The sequence below is a fragment of the Poecilia mexicana genome, unplaced genomic scaffold, assembly GCF_051168715.1.
Source record: "Poecilia mexicana isolate PSO_F unplaced genomic scaffold, ASM5116871v1 scaffold_12, whole genome shotgun sequence".
Taxonomy (NCBI): Eukaryota; Metazoa; Chordata; class Actinopteri; order Cyprinodontiformes; family Poeciliidae; genus Poecilia; species Poecilia mexicana.
Genome location: NW_028263381.1, coordinates 6,697,919 through 6,716,304, shown reverse-complemented (window position 1 = coordinate 6,716,304; position 18,386 = coordinate 6,697,919). Strand labels below are relative to the sequence as shown.

The 18,386-nt window shown below is 39.2% G+C and overlaps 1 protein-coding gene across 2 annotated transcripts in view; it reads right to left on the bottom strand.

The window, feature by feature from the left end:
* The window catches only part of col5a1 (procollagen, type V, alpha 1), a 97,260-nt gene extending 79,426 nt beyond the window's left edge, over positions 1-17,834 (bottom strand). Inside the window, exon 1 of one of the 2 annotated variants that reach the window (XM_088010839.1) lies at positions 17,144-17,834. In XM_088010839.1, coding sequence (XP_087866965.1) covers positions 17,144-17,243 — 100 coding nt within the window. In that variant the 5' untranslated portion in view covers positions 17,244-17,834. The remainder of the gene's footprint in view (positions 1-17,143) is intronic. The other variant, XM_088010838.1, reaches the window with a different exon arrangement.
* Between the last annotated feature and the right edge of the window lie 552 nt (positions 17,835-18,386).

Sequence of the window (18,386 nt, the reverse complement as noted above, 5' to 3'; positions counted from 1 at the left end):
TATTTTGTGGTATTATTGTGATAAACATGATCATGAAAAAAAAAAAAAAAAGATTTTTAAAAATTTTAGGTAACTATGTTTTGACTGAATGTCAAATACTGATCCTGAAAAAGTGAGATAGCCTACAGGACACCTCTCGTGTAAAGACATGTGATTTCTATCACCAAACTGAGCACAGTAGCTCTATTAGTCATATTCTCAATTTACTGATATTTATAAATGTTCTCATGGAACAAGCGGTGGTAAAAAGAAAAAAAAAAGAAAACTAAATTTATGGGGTTTATAAACATAATAAATTGGAATTTATTGTGTCAACGATAAATCAAATTTCTTATCATAATAAAAAAATATTAATGAAAAAGAATTTGATGCATGCCCACCCCAATGCAACTTTTTCTGGTAATGTGACTATACATAGCTAATAAATTAAACCTTGCTCTCTCTACATTGGAGACTCTTATTTTGAAGTGAGAAGGACGCTAGGTCAGCTAAAAACTGACTTATATTTGGCAGTATTTGTGAGAATTATAAGAAGTAAAAGAGGAACACACAAGAGCCGAACAATCTGTAAACACTGAGAATACTGTGACTGGTTAAATGTTAGCCGTTGATGACGCTAAAGTTAGCGCCCGCATTAGCTTCCTATCAGCGTTGCACTGAATAACTATTTCAAAAACAGGCTGCACTTATGGACCATATAGTCTATTTATGAAAGAAAAACATTTTAACAAATCTTTTGGCCACCTTAGAACAAGGTAAGCATGAAAAATTGGTGAAAAACAAAACTTGCTAAAACAGATGGATAAACATTTATAGCTTTCTCGGAACCCGGTCTTATAGGGCATAATAATATTAGTTAAACATGAAACTGTGATATTGTACTAAGATCTTTATCATTTGTGGGCTGAAGGAGAGACTGAAACTCAATCTAACTGGCCAAATATTTAACTTGCATCTGATGCAGAATCACAATTTCTTGCATTCATTTTGTGAGCTAATTGTATTGCATTCCAGTTGGTTCATAGCCAACAGAATAACTTTATATAATATTATGACATTATTGTTGTCAACGATGGACTATGATTTAAGTTTGATTTTTATTAGCTGCGCACAGTTTATAGGAACCAAATGCCTGCAGCTCAAATATAGGAACACAATAAAAAGCAACTAAAACCTTCTCAATAAGACACTTCAAACTCGCCATGAATGTCAGAGCAGTCCGCTTCGATCCAACAGTATCTCTCGGTAACCAGCCAACATCCAGCAGAACCGTATCTCGCTTCAAACAGCTCAACCAATGACTTACAGTTCTACAGAAGCCCCTACAAGGCCTGCACAGAGCTGGCTTACACTTAGCACAGTGACCACGATCGCTCTAAATTATGGAGCTTAAGGGTGGTCAGATTAAAGACAAAACTACAGAACTCCACTCTGAAAGTAAAGTCCGTAAAGTCCGTAGCCATAACCATTTGGTCAAAGGCTCCATTTTCGTTCTATGCTCACATGTCGTCTCTGTTACCAACACTGTCCCCATCTCCTTATTTGGATGCAGACTTGAGTTTGGCTGCTTTTTCAGGCCTCTCCACTGAGAGGTTGAAAGCCTCCTCTTCATCTCTAATTTACAAGAGTTTCATGGCCTTCCATGTAAATAAACTACACTGTCATATATCTGGAAAATGCTCTTCTAACGTTACAGTCGTCTGCATTTGAATGAAACCGATCAAACATGAACCAGCGGCAGCCAAGAACGTCCACTGCCATTTTTGTTGGGTTGTAGGTTATAACAGAACGCCAATACTGACAACTCACTTGATAAGTGACTACAGTTTATTTGGACTGCAAAACAGCAGTAGAAGAAGCTTTTAAATAAGTGATGCATGGCTAAATTAGCTGAATTAGGTCTGACTGTTTTTGGTTGAAAACTCAGAAATCCAATCTTTTTCCAATCAGTGAATATTCCCTACATACACGAAACCGGGTTGTGCTGACAACACTCTTCAGTGTTGACATTTGTCTGTGGTGCACTCAGACTGCAAGACAGCGAATGAGAGCAAGACTTAAAATCTGAGTATGTCACAGTTAAGTTGCTTTATTTACTCGTTCAAAATTGGCAGTTTTGGAGCTCTGCGGAGTAAAGGTAAAGATTATCAAGGGCATACAATGTCAACAGTGATAAATGCTAATTTATAACATGCTGCAGACATTTTGAAATGTAATTATTTGTCGTGATGGCAACTTGGGATTCTCTATGCTCCAGAGGGCAGGAAGGCTAGAAAAATATTTTTTAACATGTTGCTGCTCACTCTCTCCTAGTGAGCAGCAACTCACTAGGACCACTCAAAGGGCTAATCGCCCTTTGAAAATATTTCTGCTTGAGAAAAACATAGAACCTTATGGCATCTGAAACTAAAAAAAGGCGCCATTCATCACTTTTCTCAATGCAGCGCCATTTTAAAACTACATTTGAAAGATATGTATGTTGATCAGCCAAATGCAGATAGCTACCCAAACCAAATGTCTAAGTTCTTTCTGTTGTTTCAAAACCCCTAACTTGGTCAGTTGTATTTTATATTTTCATGGATCTGAATGTGACAATATTTGAAGGTGACACCCAGGAAACTCAACAGTCAGGAGTGAACTGGTCAGATACTGAAGTATCAGCCATTTAGTGGAGTGCCTGGCCACTTTAATGGTCTTTCTAGGAACTGGTAAATGAGTTTTACTCGTCAGCAAAACCCTTAATTGTGCAACTTTAGTTAGTCTACAATGAAAGGCTAAGAAAAGACAGCGCTGCTCTTGTCCGCAGGCCAAGTACAAATAAAACTTCCCAAAAACTGCGGCGAGAGACAGAAGATGACTACTTTTTTTTCCACCAAGAAATGGTTCAAAGAAAAAAAAACAAAAAAAACATCTATAACCAGCAGGGGACTTCAGAAATGTGAAAAAGCAAACATTATCACTTCAACTCCCTTCCCTGATTTACACTTTCTCAGAGACTCCTTCATTCACAGATTTCGGTCACCAGGCGGTCGACCTGGCAGCGGAAGCATTCCTGACCTCGTTCCAAGCCGCAGGTATGGCGCTCAATCCCACCTTGTTAAACTGAGATGTTTACCAACTTAATGCGCCAGGTCCCTTGAGGAACCAACACCTCTGGAAGTGGATGCTAAAAATACTTTTTCACCTCAACCGCACAGCCCCTCATATCCGAGAGGCAGGTTCACCTCAAGTACACAGAGAGTGTTTATACGACGTTGCCTTGTGTACATTCGCTCTTTGCCCGTCTGCCACATATTTGACACAACTTTCACACAAAAATACAAAGTAAAAAAAACCGGTGAACTGTGTATCACAATTTCCCAGATTGTTATTGATTGGCTCTGATCAGTGCATGGCAGGTCAAATATTGAAAAACCTGGGAGGCGTTGGAGGGGGTAATCCTATTCATTGAATGCACTAAAGCTAATAACTCCCTCTGGTTGAGGTTTGAAAATGCATCAGTCAACACCGTGCAGGCTGAGGCAGTTTTTGTGGACTTAATAAGCATAGTTCAAAGCATCAATAACATTGTAAATTCTTCATCTTCTGTTGGATTCAAAATGATGACTTTATTAAAAGAGATGCAACATATTTTTGTCTGTTTTGCAGTGTTTAATATAACAACTAATGTACAAATTGGTTAAAATCTGAATGGGTGGATCAGGCCTAGAGGCAAATCAGAAAATTGTTCCCAATGATTGCATTTTTTATCAACAGATCAGAGCCTTTGTTAAAAAGTGATCAATCCTTTGGATCTTTGCAAAACAGAAATTGTCTGCGCACGAGAATGACACCACTAAATTTCAATGTTAAATCAATTCATGAATCAAAAAAGACAAAAAATACAGCAAATCTCACATTAAAACTACCTTCTGACGAAAGACTAGCTTATTATTTGCAATAATAAATATCTTCCTCTTCCAATCTGACCTTAGTGTACCTCTTTCATTCAGTCTGTAAGTGAACAGCAGCTAAAAAGCCAGGTTCCTAATCCTGGTTATGGCTCAGTGCCAAGACTGTGGTGGATCCCATTCTCCCTAAGTATTCATCTCCCCTCAATTTTCACAAACCCACACACACACACACGCACGCATATAGACCCACCCACACATGCAGTCTCTGTAACAACTCTCAGTGACTCCAGACGGCACCATTTTATTTGACAGCAAGAGCTGTGCAGAACCAGTGCGTGATGACCTTTTTCTTCGAGGGGGTGGGAGGGGATTAACATTTTTTATTTTCTGACCACTCCCCCCCCCCGCCGTCCTCCTTCTTCGTCGGCCCTTCTCGAGGTGAGGCCTGACTCTCAGGCACATGCTTGACCTAGGGCTGAGGACATGGAGTAATTAGTAGCCATAAAGAGGACCCTGCCTCTCCTGGAAGCCAGCACAGCCGAAAGCAAGAATGCCCGATGAGAGACTTCCCCCTCCTAGAGTGCATCACCAGCAGGGAGGGTGAAAGACTTGTTTTTTTGGGGGGGTTTTTTCACCTGATTTTGTTATAAAACCCGAAGCCAACTGTCGTAAAGTTGGAACCTTGCTGCAAGTACAGCAGGTTACAATTACGGTCTTTACTTTAATTGTTTAAAGCAGGTCAATGTGACCTTAAAAAGAGGAAGCATATAATTTTTTTTTTTTTTTTTTACATATCATGTAGAGCAACATTCCAGAGCCCTGAGGTGTTGGGTCGAAAATTTGACAGCAAAAACAATGACATCAGACACACCTGCGACTTTTCAGTTCCCACTATGTGACCAGACAGGGGAGTCATACAGCAGGAATTATGATTATGCTAGGTAACGCGCAAGAGTAAATTAAATCCAGTACATAGCAGAATCCTAAACAAGTGAAATCTTAACATGAAAAACACTTGCAGTCGTATTCAGACCATTTCGGGATATGTTCAATAGACCAGATGAAAATTACAAGGAAGCGCTAATGTGCTAATTTGAGGGCTCTGATGGAATCCCAAAGCCCCAACCAATGTTCTACACTGGCTATGTAATTAAAAAAATAATAAATTAGAATTATCTTTAGACAGCATGTCTAAGCAGAACAATCAAACAACTTTATTTCACATCATTCTCTCTCAGCTAGCTGACACTAAATTAGCCACAGTAAAACAAATTTAATCCTATCTGCTTGTCTCGCCTTGCATAACTTTTCAAGCCAATCACATTACGCCCAATAAAATACACAAAAAAAAAAACTCAACTTGCACTCCTTTACACTAGAAAAACAATGTTAAAAAGCTGCCTGAGCAAAGCTTCTGGGACATTTAGCGTCTATTAAGAGTGCCCATTGTGTGTGATAGCTTGTGAAAATTCCCCAACTCTTTTGTGCAGGGGGGAAAACCACTGCAGGGAGGTTTATTATCCTGGTGGCACCATGGCGTTCTGGTTGGGGCATCAGGGAGGACGGGTACACCAGTGACACTGTGTCCTAACTAAAAACACAGGCTTGATTTTAAGGGTACAGCCTCATTATGACCACACACCAGTTAGTTAAGTTATAGCACCACTCCTGAACTGCGCCATCGCTTGTGTTTAGCCACCGGTCTGGCTTCGACCACAGTCAGCTTGAATCGAGGGGTATTACTGTGTAGCTGCCACTCTCTCCATGCTAAAGAACAGCATATTGTGCTCAGGCATTGCTTTCACCAAACGGAGAGGGGTATGCGCGCACGCCTCCAAATTGCTCCCTCCAAGATTTGGCTATGTGTGCTAGTAGGAGACTTTTGAAAGTTATGCTTTTTTTTTTTTTTCATGCTGCAGTTTGAATAGAAAACACAGCCAGCTATCAGGCTGTCTGAGAAAAGCCCCAGAAATAATTACCAGTGTTGAGAAAGTGGAGGAGGAAAAACATAAACTATGGGTTTTGTAGCACAATTAGTCAAAACAGAAGAATCAGAACATGGCACATAAAACTAAACAAATTTTGACAAGGCTGGTTTGGAAAGATCTGCGAAAAAAAAAATACCGATTTTGTACAAATGATTCCTTCTGACCGCACACACTGAGACATTCACACTGAGTTCTGCACTGTCATGAGGAATCACTCAGTAGATCCCATGCTCTGCATCCCTCTCATGCTGGCGATAAACTTATGAAAACACTAATGACGTTTTGTCTTCTCTAAGGCTGAAAACGATGGTGGAGGCAAAGACACCTCGTCTGGTGAAATTCTGCATCTTTGTTATAATTGCTTCAGTTTCCAAACCTGCTACAGACTGAAAGTTCAAACTCTCATTGGAGAATACAAAGCAACTGTGTTCCAGTTGAAGGAAGGCTCGTCAAAACCTTGTATCTCATTAATAGGGCTAGGTGACATTAGACGACGCAATTATATTTTTATTAAAATGCAGCCTTTCGGGGTGTGCTGTGGTGGCGCATGGGTTAAGCACAACCCACACATGGAGGCCTTAGTCCTTGATGCAGCTGTCGCAGGTTCAATTCCTGGCCTTGGCGACCTTTGCTGCATGTCTTCCCCCTTCTCTTGTTATCCACCTTCCTGTCAATTAACTATTGAACAAAGGCCACTAGAGCCAAAAAAATCTTAAAAAAAAAAAGCAGCCTTACGATTCTGTTGATAAAGTCTTCGTTAGATAAATGCAAACAAATTTCGAGTTTTGTGCGTAACGCTCAGCTAAACGCAACAAAATTCTGGTTTTGATGAAACTTATGTTTCGCTTACAGCTAATGTAGACTTGCAAACATCAATATGCAACACCTAAGAGTAATCTAGGACAATTTAACAAATATTTTCTGAAAATCTCCAATACAAACCACTGAATGAAAATGCTGACGAGGGGACTTTAATTTAGAGCTGAACACTGAAAAAAAACCCAGCAGTGGTAGTATTTAGTCATCTTTCATTGCGCGTGCCAAAATTCAACGACTTTTCTAGTTATGGACGACACATTCTGATGATATGACACTAAAACAATGACCATGAGTCCTGCATACAGTATCTGATGCATTTTATGCACACAGATGTGATGAAACAATTTTCTACCCAGAGTGTCTGTTGTGTACTCCCAGGCTCGGTGCACTGAACGGCCTTTTTATTTCTTTAACAGTGGGAATACCAGATGGTTTACTTCACTGTCTCTGTGCTGCAGCGCACAGCAGCACAGATAAATCACTGTCTGCCTCCCTCCACACACTGAGATGGAAAATCTGACTCAAGATTCCACGGTGCACCTCAGAATGCTAATTTTACAGCAAAAAAAAAAAAAAAAAAAGGAAGAAAAAGAAGTACAGGCATAGTAATTTTCAGGCACATATGTGATTACCGTTATCTCTGCCACGGTATCTGTGTTTCTCCCATCCTATTTCCGCTGTTACTTCTCTCAGTTTCATTAACTTTTTTTTTTTTTTTTCCCCAATAACCACACTCAAATGCGTTTTAATGCCTGCCAGTTTTATCTGCGACTTGCGAAGCTTTCCGTCTCCAGCTGCAGTTACGGCTCCAATGGCTGACACTTTCGAAATTTATGGTGAAAGAGAGCCCACAGCACATGATTATTATTCCAGAAGAAATGCGCTGAAAAGAAACAATAAGGAGAAATCTACTTATAACAAATCCTGCACTCTACTGAGACGTTTCTGTTTTTTGATTATCACTTGCATGAGCGAAGCCAGTGATTTGTTTTTCCTGACGACGTTAGGATGATGGGAATCAATCTAAATGGAGAATGTGTTCCCACATAGTAAGAGTTTCATCATCATTAGTGCTCTCAAGGACTCCTACATTCATTCTCATCATTTCCCATTCAAAAACTAGAACTATGCTTTATAAATGAGTACTAAAAAGCCAAAAAAAATAAACTTAGATCTCGCCCACTGTACTATTTTGTGGGGTTCACTGTGAATTCTCAGTAATTCCCCCAAATTTCACTATAGACAAACACACTGAGCGAATATAATTTTATTCTATATGTATATATATATATATTTTTTTTTTCATATTTCACATCATACAAATCAATTTGCTTCTGTGGTAAGTTGGTAAAAAAGAGATCACTGCTTGAAGTTATTGACGGTAAATCTAAATCCATTTCAACATTAGCATGTGAAAGATAAATCCAAAAACTGATTCACCACGATTTTCCCAGTTTTTTTTTTTTTTTTTTTTTCCGACTTGCAGATACATTCTTAAATTTATATGACAACATTGTGGTAAAGAAAAACAAATATTTACTCAGTTTTGGGGGGAAATTTCGCTTCGGTTCTTTCTATTAAGAGACGAACATTTTCATGTTAAGCTCACATTAAGGAGAGACAGGAGTGACGAAGTCAAAAAACAAAGTCAGTGTTTATTATATTTTATGTTTATTAGTATAGGAGTAATTTCCCTTCAACTACTAGTGACACTATTAAATTGCATTGAAAATACATCACAGAACTGGGTAGTCGGCTGTATCAATTACAATAATTTATTTGAAAAACATTAGATTGCTGACTACAAGCTTCAAATTGGACGTCAAAGTTATTAAACTACAGTATTATCAATAATTTCTGAAATCTAAGAAGCGTAAACAAAAAGCCAAAAAGGATTATTTACTGCCTGTTAATAATTCTTCACCGAGTCGCTTCACACACTTGAATTCAAAATGGAGCGAAATAACTTGCGATGTCAGGATTTGCCAAATAACACGCCATAGTTGGAGTGACAGCCAAGTCGAGCATAAATTTATCTGCTACTGACATTTTAACGGGTGACTCACTTGAGCAACATCAACCCTGTGGGGGAACAGAAGTCAATGTGCAAATAAGATCCTACTACTATCCCTGAATCGTACAATAAATCAGCCAAAACCAGATACCTACTTACTGTTCCAACACCACTCAAATACTTTCAGGGAAAGTCCACAAATAAAGAAAAAAGTGGAAGTTATTCAATGCTACTTTCACATTTCTATTACTTATTAAAAGCATTCCTCTCTTAGCAGATCAAGTGCTTTATGTCTTGGCAGTACAAGTTAGCTGAAGCTCACACAGAACAAACAACAAATGTAGAGAAAGCCACTAGCAAAAGTTGAAATAAATGACACAGGATGTGCGTTGAACCTTTAGCCTTGAGTTCAAGTGACATTAATCAAGCCACCCAAGGTGTAAACACTTCTGACTATGCATGTTGAATACTTATGCAAAGTCACATCCAATCAATTTGAGTATGTATTCTCATAAGGCTCATTTGTCAAATTAAAAATTCCTTTTCAAAAGCAGATATTATAGCTGGCTCTTCACATCTTTATATATAAAAAAGTTGTTTTTTCTGTGAGATAATTCAAAATTAACTGTTGGTTTCATTATCTGCAAGGGGAAAATCATCCCATGTAACAGAATTAAAGGCTTGAAAACGTCAGCTTATATGTAAATAATCTATGTAATGTGTATTATTTAGTAAATGGAGTTACTGCACTAGATTGGCCTCTCGATAATATTCTGTGTAACTGAACAAAACTGTAAATAACATAAGAATTGCTTTAGTGCAAGTGTGTGTGTGGTCATTTGTTCTGTTTTACTAAGCTCATAAAAAAGAGAATTCAATCAAATGTTGAAAAAAAATTGCCCACATAGGTTTATCAGTAACAAAGCTGAGCAAATCTTAGGTTTTCACAAATTCTTACATTACTTCCCTCCAAAGTCCACCAACTTTTGTGTAAAAGGATATTTTAGTTTTAGAGATCAATGAACTACCAGGAGGTGGTCAAAATGTTCATTTCTGCCATATATTTTAATATAGGAGTCAATATGAGTAGCTCACCAAGATCAATCAATTGTGTTGATTTCTGTGTTTGACATGTTTCATCTCCTAAGGTTTTGTCCTTAGCAGTGAATATTTCTGTACCTTGTTAGCTCAACATCTGTCTGAGAACATATAGAAGATATATTCACGACATCCTAACATGTTGAAAAGATGTTTGTGCTGTAATAATCGAAATCAGCACATCAGTGTAACGGTGTGTGGTGCACAGTGTTACAATCATTTCTTACTGCGATACTTTAGAATCACATTATTACTGTTGACTAGACTTCTACTGAGAAGTAATTGCAAGAATTCAGTTGCCCAAATACATACCATTAACTCATTATCCATTTAGGTAGTTTGTTTAATACAGTTGGCAATTATAGTGCCTTTATGCAACCTACATGTGCAGTCCAACAGCAAACCTCTTGAAATAAAGTCAATAAATAAAACTATTTAGTAAGGATTATCCCAGCATAAGGGTCCACCCCAATAAAAAATTCCCTGGTCACAAGTACAAAAGGTGTCCCACCAACCCTGCTGAAGACCTCCATCAACTGCGAAGTAGGGATATCCATCAACTGAAGACGGGAAACAAGGCAGCATGAGAGCCCACTCCACCACAGAAACCACTAGTGAGAGGGATAGCAGCTGGGTAGCAAGGGGACCACACTGAAAACTGCTCTTTATTGCACGGAAAACACCCACAGCATTCTCATACCCAACCCACAGACACTGCCTGGCATCAAGCACCCACTAAGCCCTCAAAGCAGCCCTCCTGGACAGCATACATGGATTAAAGTGGTTAAGGGGCATGCCCAGGTGTGTCCCACCTGACAAGAGATTATCTATCTGTTGATGAGAACCTGGGCAGAATAAAGGCCAACCCTAGAACCAGCTAGGGTTGGCCACAGGTAAGGAGTACAAAAGGTGAGTGGCCAGTCAACAGCACTGACGACCTTCCTCAGCTGCAGTGGAAAGACCCACAGAGTGAACAAGAGTTGGGAACCTAGGCAAACCTCCCAAGAAAGGCCAGGCCAGGTCTGATTAGTTCCACTGTCAAAAAGTTTGTTCTTGTTCTTCAACTTCCCCAAACACGAAATTTCTAGAGACTTGCTATCTCTATGCAGTTTAATCGACGTCCCACGGCTTAAACTCTAGCTGTGACCAGGGCTTGATTATTGAGGACCTCACTAAGCCTACCGTCAATAGCAACAAGAAGAGGTATGTGTCACACACAAACCTAACTGGTCAAAACAAGAAGAACATCCTTATAAAAACACAGAAAAACTGCTTTGTGTCATCACATGTGTTTTTATATAATTGGGTACAGAAAAGTTGTATATTATAAACCATATTCACATCTAGTATGAAACTTCTATGCCTTCATGGTCTTCCATTACTCACTGTTTCCTTAAAGTTTGCATGTGTTTTATCCCTTGATTTCTTGCTTTTGACCATGCTTTTGGACTTTAGCTACTTAGTTACTTAGCCTTCAGCATTTAAGTCACATCTTGTAGGGTGTGCTCAAAGATTTTTTTGCTTTCATTCTAAACTAAACAAAAGATTGACTTCTGTCCATAGTCAATGGTTTGTTCGGTCAGAAAGATCTCTTAAATCCTGCTTAAACACATAACCGGTGTGCAGTAAAACTCCAATTCAGTCCCTTGTTGCAACAAGACCAAATGAATTAAGCTTCCCGGAGAAAAACAAAATCCCGCTGACTAGGCAAACCATGTCCTACTATATATGTCCTCTCATTACAACTTCAACTGATTTCATCACCTAATAAATTTAAAATAGAGTACATATGACTACAGTAAAGTTTCATGACTGACCAGAAACCATTGTTTCTTCCCACTTGGAAAAAAAGTGCTTACACTCAGTTTTCTGCAACCAAAGTTGCGGCTAGGCTCTGGCTGGAGAAGGGGGAATAGGGTTGGAAAGGATGAGTCATACATTGCTTTCCATGCTCAATGATTATAATACCCATTACAGAGAAAAGCACTGTTTTACAGCTAAAGTGAATGCAGAGCTTGTAAGTCTGGACCAGATGCAGAGTTTCACGTGGCCGTGCACAACATACAGCAGCGAAGCATACTGATAAATCCCAAGCGCAAGTGTTTGGGGTTGCATCACAACCCCAAAACCTTAATTTGGAGAAGAGACGCATAAGGAGAAAAACAAATCAGAAAAAGTTTTGAAAAGAAAGCGCTCTGCACCATGACCACTTTAAAACAACAGATAAATGCTTAGTCTAAATGAGACTTGAAGATAATCAGCGACAGGACATGGCAAATAGTACGCTGATTGTGTCGAACAAAGGATCTTCTTAACTCTGTCACCAGGTCAAAAATCTGTCCTGCATATTTTGCTTTATCTGCCATGTTATTATCATGCATTAAAGCTGATTTACAGTGTCGCTTATCCACAAAGCCTGCATTTACAGACTTGAAGTGGCACATGCACTTACAGGGTCACTGCCTCTCCATGCAGCCCCAGATTCCTTCCTCTGCACCAAGGCAATAGGCACACACAAGAAGCCACTTTCTCTCATGGCTGCTTATCTGATATTGCCGGACATGACCTCAGGAGAGCTAAAAGACACTGTGTATGAACCAGCAGACCCAAATTCCACCAAATGAGTCTGAGTTGGATAAGAGAAGGTGGTTAAACTGGATGAAAGATGACTCTCTAAACCTGGTCCTTAATCCAGCATTCAATAAGTTGTACTCTAATAAGGTAAGAGACATTAATCAGCATCATTTCATAAATCCAGATGAGCCCAGTTTGGCAGTACTCTCCAGGAAAACCACCTGCTATCATTGCATATAAAACGCCAAGAAGCCCTATGAGCTCATCTTGCCGGCATTGGGTCACTTCTCTGAACTTCACTATTTACTAGCTTCATCAAAAAGCCAAAGCCAAAGGGCAGAAATGACCAATACATAAAATATCCTTTTGAAGAAGAGCTCTCCATACACAGGGCAACTCTAGATGAAAACCAGCTGCAATAGACCTTTAACCCGGCCATAAAGTCAGCCCACATCAACAAAAAGAACCTTTTAATGACCCTGGTTGTAACGAGTACAAAACTGGGTAAATAAAAGGCATATGCTGCTATTATACCCCTAAACCCCTCTATAACTGTGTCACTGTTATTTGATTAGAAATTTTCTCTAAAACCAACACACAATGGTGTATTTTCTCTTGAAAGAAAATGCAACTGAGTTTTTCTTTTTTTTTTCTTTTTTTTCATGGTTCCTCTGTTCCACCAAGAATGGGAGGAAAACATCTGGAAGACATTTCTTTGGCGTTTTGGAGGGCTTAGCAGACAGCACAATGGAACTTATCAAATCCAGATGGGGAGGCACTCAGAGAAACAGCAAGGTCCTCTGTTTATCCCTTTTAAACTTGCATTAGGATTAAACACATATAAGTTCACTGCATTAATTCCCACTTCCTGAAAATATATTGTTGACGTTGCCCAAACACAACTGCTCCTCGACTGCTGCCATATGTCACCTACGGGTTTGGTTAACATATGGCTTTGTTTTCATTTGCGCAAGGTATTCAAAGAATGTTTTTTCAGTATTTCTAATGACTGGGTTCTGTTCCTGTGTGAATTTCCAGCTGTGGGAAAAAAAAAAACGTTAAAAGTGAAATTTGGTTAATCAATTGAATCCAATTTAGAGAAAGTCATAAATAAACAATTTCCATGTAAATAAAACATGTGGTAGATGGAAATAAATGAATTAATATCCAAAGAAAACATTGCTGCTTGCATGCAATCTAAAAACATAATCTTGCTACAACCTGGAAACGCTCACTGAATTCTGAATCAAAGGCAAATGATAAGGTTGGAAAAGAGACTTCAAAGTTCCTCAACATCCCACTGTGCAGCTTCTTTTCATTAAATGCAACCTCAGTTTTCATCTTAGTCTCACTTCCTCCAGCACAGCCAAAAGGGAATCTATTGAAACAAGAAAAAAAACAACAAAAAAACTACCCTATAGAGAAATAATTCCCCTTCTTTTGGCAATAAAACACTAAACTTGACAAACATGAAATATCTAGCAGTCACCTTTGAACTCTGACCTTTCTTCTCCTTCTTTGTGTCAGTGACTTGCAGGCCTGGTGTTATTTATACTTTTCACTTAAGTCTTAAAGTTTCCTTTCTAACAGTAAAACAAAATGGTGTTCCAAATGAGCCGGGAACTTTCATTAGCATAGCCTGATTAACTTTCAGTGGGATGATTATCTGGGTATTTTGTTCCCATCAATGGGAGTATGAAAAACTCAACATACATTATGTGACACACTGTATGTAAACAGGCTGCACATTGCTAGCAAATCTCTCTATAGCTTGATTTAATAGCTTCTTTTGTTGTCAGAACACCAGCAGAAACTAGCTAATGATAAAGACCAGTAGGACCACAACAAATACCATTTTGTTTTTACTTACTTTACTTTTAAAAATATTTGGTTTTATGTAAAAAAAAAAAAAAAAAGTTTAAGTCTGTTAGCACAGTGGGCTAACCTCAGAAGTACATATTTTTCTCAACAATGGCGACCTCCCAATAAATATTTTCTTCAAAACTAAAACCTTCTGTCTACACAACATGTAATTGTAGCATGAAAAAGGTGAAAAGACGTGAATGTGGATATGTTTATTGAAGTCTAAATGTGGTTGAAAAGTAGTTTAGGCTGCTGGGCTACAATGAGTAAATGTTTGGCCAGTATCAAACACGCAAGAAGACTGTGAAAACTGAACTTTCCTTATTAAAGTCAGTTTAGTTGCTGTCGGATAAAGGTGATCTATTTACATTGTAATTCAGGAAGATGCTTTAAGTAATCCTGTGTAAAAAGATGGTTTTGACAACACCTATTTCTTATTTTAAGTGATACAGCTAAATGGCAGCCCATATGAAAATGTATGCTAAGCTATATTATACATTATAAAAAGATAAAGTTCTATACAGTGATGTTAGATCAAGAGGCTATCATTAGCTTAGCAAGTCCTGTTTTGAATTCTGTGTAAAAATCAAATTGAAAATCAAACCTCAGTGCCCTAATGACAGTGTGTTCATGTTAAGAAAACATTTCTCTTGTTTAGTGAATCAATTCGCCTTCTATGTATTTCGTTCTGTTCCAGGTCAAAGCAGACTAAAGCAAGAGGTCACCAGTCTAGCAGAGGTCCCACACTGTCATTTCTTCCATAAAACCAAGCATTTAACTTTAAAATCTAGGTTAATTACATTGACAGAGAGGGCATGCTAACTCCCATAACTGTGGCGAAACACTGTTAACCGACACCCAGCGCCACTTTGTTGTTTTTAATTAAAGTGCTGTGATAATGCAAGTAACTTCTCATTCAGGCTTGGAATTGTGATCTATATGGAATGTAAATAATAAAAACATCTTGTGTTTCAACATGTATATTGCAAATTTCAACATACTCAAGCAATCATAGCAATAGCTGTGCCTTGTACAATGCCTTTATTCTATATCTGTGCAAGCCTTTCAAAGGAACTGCACAAAAACTTAGCCTTGGGAGGTAGGAGGCTGTTAGTTATGAGTGAAAAAAGACTACTACAGCTGAAGAATAGGAAAGTTAAACCTTATTTGACTTGGGGGGTGAAACGTTACATGTCACAGTGTTTTAACTTTACCAACGCTGTACTTTGTGATGACAAAGAGCACGATAGTAAAACTGGAAAACGTTGACAGAGGAGATAATTAGTTTACACAGGCTTTTCATGTACCTGCTATGTTACTACCTCTCAATCAACGAGTCTTTACTGGCATATGTCAGCTTCAAGTTTCAAGAAGCATATCAGTGCCCTGAAGATCCTTTACATGAGTCATATAAGTTTTGATAGACTTCTTTTTTTTTTTTTTTTTTTTTATCCAGCCTGCAGCATCAGCATCAACCTCCATCTCTTCTTTGATCCACTAAAAGCAATCACAATTCAAATATTCTGAAATAGCCAATGGTAGATCCAAATATTACACAGATATACGGTTTGGACAAGCAACAAGGAACTTAAGAGACAATCGTAACTACTTCACATGTGTATGAGCTAAAAAGGACAAACAATCTTTTTCATCGCTGTAAATGGACACCAAAGTGGTGATTATGACTCTACAAATTCACAAGCTCAGCACAATCTCGGACACTTCCTGTGTACAACATACAGAAGAAGCCACCTGTTCAGCTCAAAGACTGATGTCGGAACATCGCAGCAGACCACCAGCAATGTCAGGCCGTCTTAAGGTTGCTAATAATACTTAAAGGCCAGACCCAAGCCTGACTTCTTGACCTCCAAGAGACAAGAAAAGCTCTTAAATGTCACCTTCCACATAACGGTGGATCAAGGATTTGAACTTTAAGTCATATTTGAATGAAATGCTAACATTATGCATAAATATTTGTGGATTCGGCTACACAACCATCACTGACAGTAAAGAGGGGACCCCAACACTTTAAGAGCTGTGTCCCCTGGCGTCGGAGCCCTTCAAACCGCTCCACCCTACCACTTCAGAGGAGCTTCAGCCCCTCCCATCTTCTGAAAACTGTACCCATCCTTCCCATCTGTTTAGGGAGAAGAAGAAAAAACTGGAGCAGCAAATGCCTCACTGAAGTTTCTTGAAGTGCACTGCAGAACTTATTTTTGCAAAAAGGCTCATAAAAATACGAAGCATTCGAAAAGTGCCCCTCTCCACAAGAAATGATTAGGATTGTAAATAACTGACAACCTGCAGAAGTTTTAAAAGGGATGGCAAGATGGTGACCGCTAATGATGATGGAATGGCACACAAAAATTAAGTCGTGGCAGGACATAAGGTGTTTTAGTATGCTTTTGTATTTATACTAGTGAGTGGTGGTTAGTTGAAAGTGGTATACTGTAAGACAAAACGTTCTATATGCACAAATAAATTCACTAACAATAAGTACATTTTACAACTAGTAAAAGCTTGTTCTGTCGTGTCTTTAATTAGTGTTTGTAAAATAAATAAATAAATAAAAAACATTATGGGTATGCAAGGGACTGGCAAATATGTACTGGCAACCATTGCCCCCTTTGGTCCACCCTCGGTGGCGCCACTGCAATGAGCAACAAAATCATCAATAGCGCCTTCCTAAAGAAAAAAAAAAAAAAAAAAAAACTTTTCCAAAAATCGCAAAAACGTCCCACACTTTTAAAAGTCCCCCTAAAGTTCCTGACCCTGCAAGCTGAATAAGTTAAGGCACTAATAGAGGAGGAGGGGCGCTCATCAGTGACCCACTGAGGGGAAAACTTTTTTTCCAAAGTGGATCCCAAACGCATCACACGGCTGCTGCATCTTACCTGAACTTGCACGCGACGTGACAAAAAGCAGAATCACCGCTAAAGTGATCTGGGCGTCCCTTATTCTCCGTTTATTTTTCCATCTTATATGGGTATCCATGACCGCCTTGCGCCGTCCACGGCAAGTGGATTCACTTCTCAACTAAGAGCAACTTAATTAGACTTGCTATAACTTCTGGTCAGGACGAGAGAAGAAAAAAAAAAAAGCAAAAAAAAAAAAAAAAAAAAAAAGTAGAAGTCCAAAGAAGTCCCAGAGAAAGAGAGAAAAAAGGGGGGAGGGGGGGTTTATCGGTACGTCTCAAGCAGCCATAAGGGGGTTTGTAAGTGTGGGTTCCTCCAGCTGGTTGACGGGTGAGCTCCGTCTCTCTCTCCCCGCACTGCTCCTCTCCTCTCTGCTCTTCTGAACTGTCCCGCACCGCTGCGCCTGGGAGCTCAAGTGTTGCCCCCTTGTTTCAGCCGCGTCACGCAGAGTCCCGTCAAAGTCAGAGGGGGGCAATGCTGATGGGGCTGTGGGGTGGGGAGACTACCAGCCCTCCGCCCGGCCTGTCACTCACGTCCCGGACAGCAGACCCGGACAAATCAGAGGAGTCCGCTCATTACAGCCGGCCCCTGTTATTGGCCGGGGGAGGGAGGAAAAGTTGAAGGGAAAACTTTCACGCCTCCAACTCCCGACACACTGGATTCTTTTTTTTTTCCTTCTTCTTCTTCTTCTTCTTCCCTTTTTTCATTCCCTGAGGGAAGGATTAAAGCGCGAAATCCAAACTGCATTTGAGACTGATGAAAGCCTAAATGGGATGGAATTTAATCTTAATTTTGCTGTCAGTCTGAATGTTTGGTGTGAATATCGGGGACTCAGTGACAGGTGAGCTTGAAGTTGAGCATATGGCTCACAGCCCAGGGCGCCATTCTATGAGCCCAGAGGGGGAGGACGTACATTTACCTTTTTCTCTTTTTCTGTTGTAAAGTGTGATGTCCACAGGACTGTCCAATACAACTGGCTAATGATAATAATATGATTTCTAATTTGAGAATCAGGTTTAGCACTAAACCTCAGGACTATAGTTTACTGTTTTCCTGACCACCGTTAACTCTATTTGATCACCTCTGGTTCAAAATACAAAATACTACAAATTTTATACTTTTAATTTTGCCTTTCCTGCAATGAACAAAGACTCTGAACCACAGTTTGAGATTCTTCTTTGTTCCTCAGTCTCTTTATTTGATTAGATCAGCCTTATTTCTG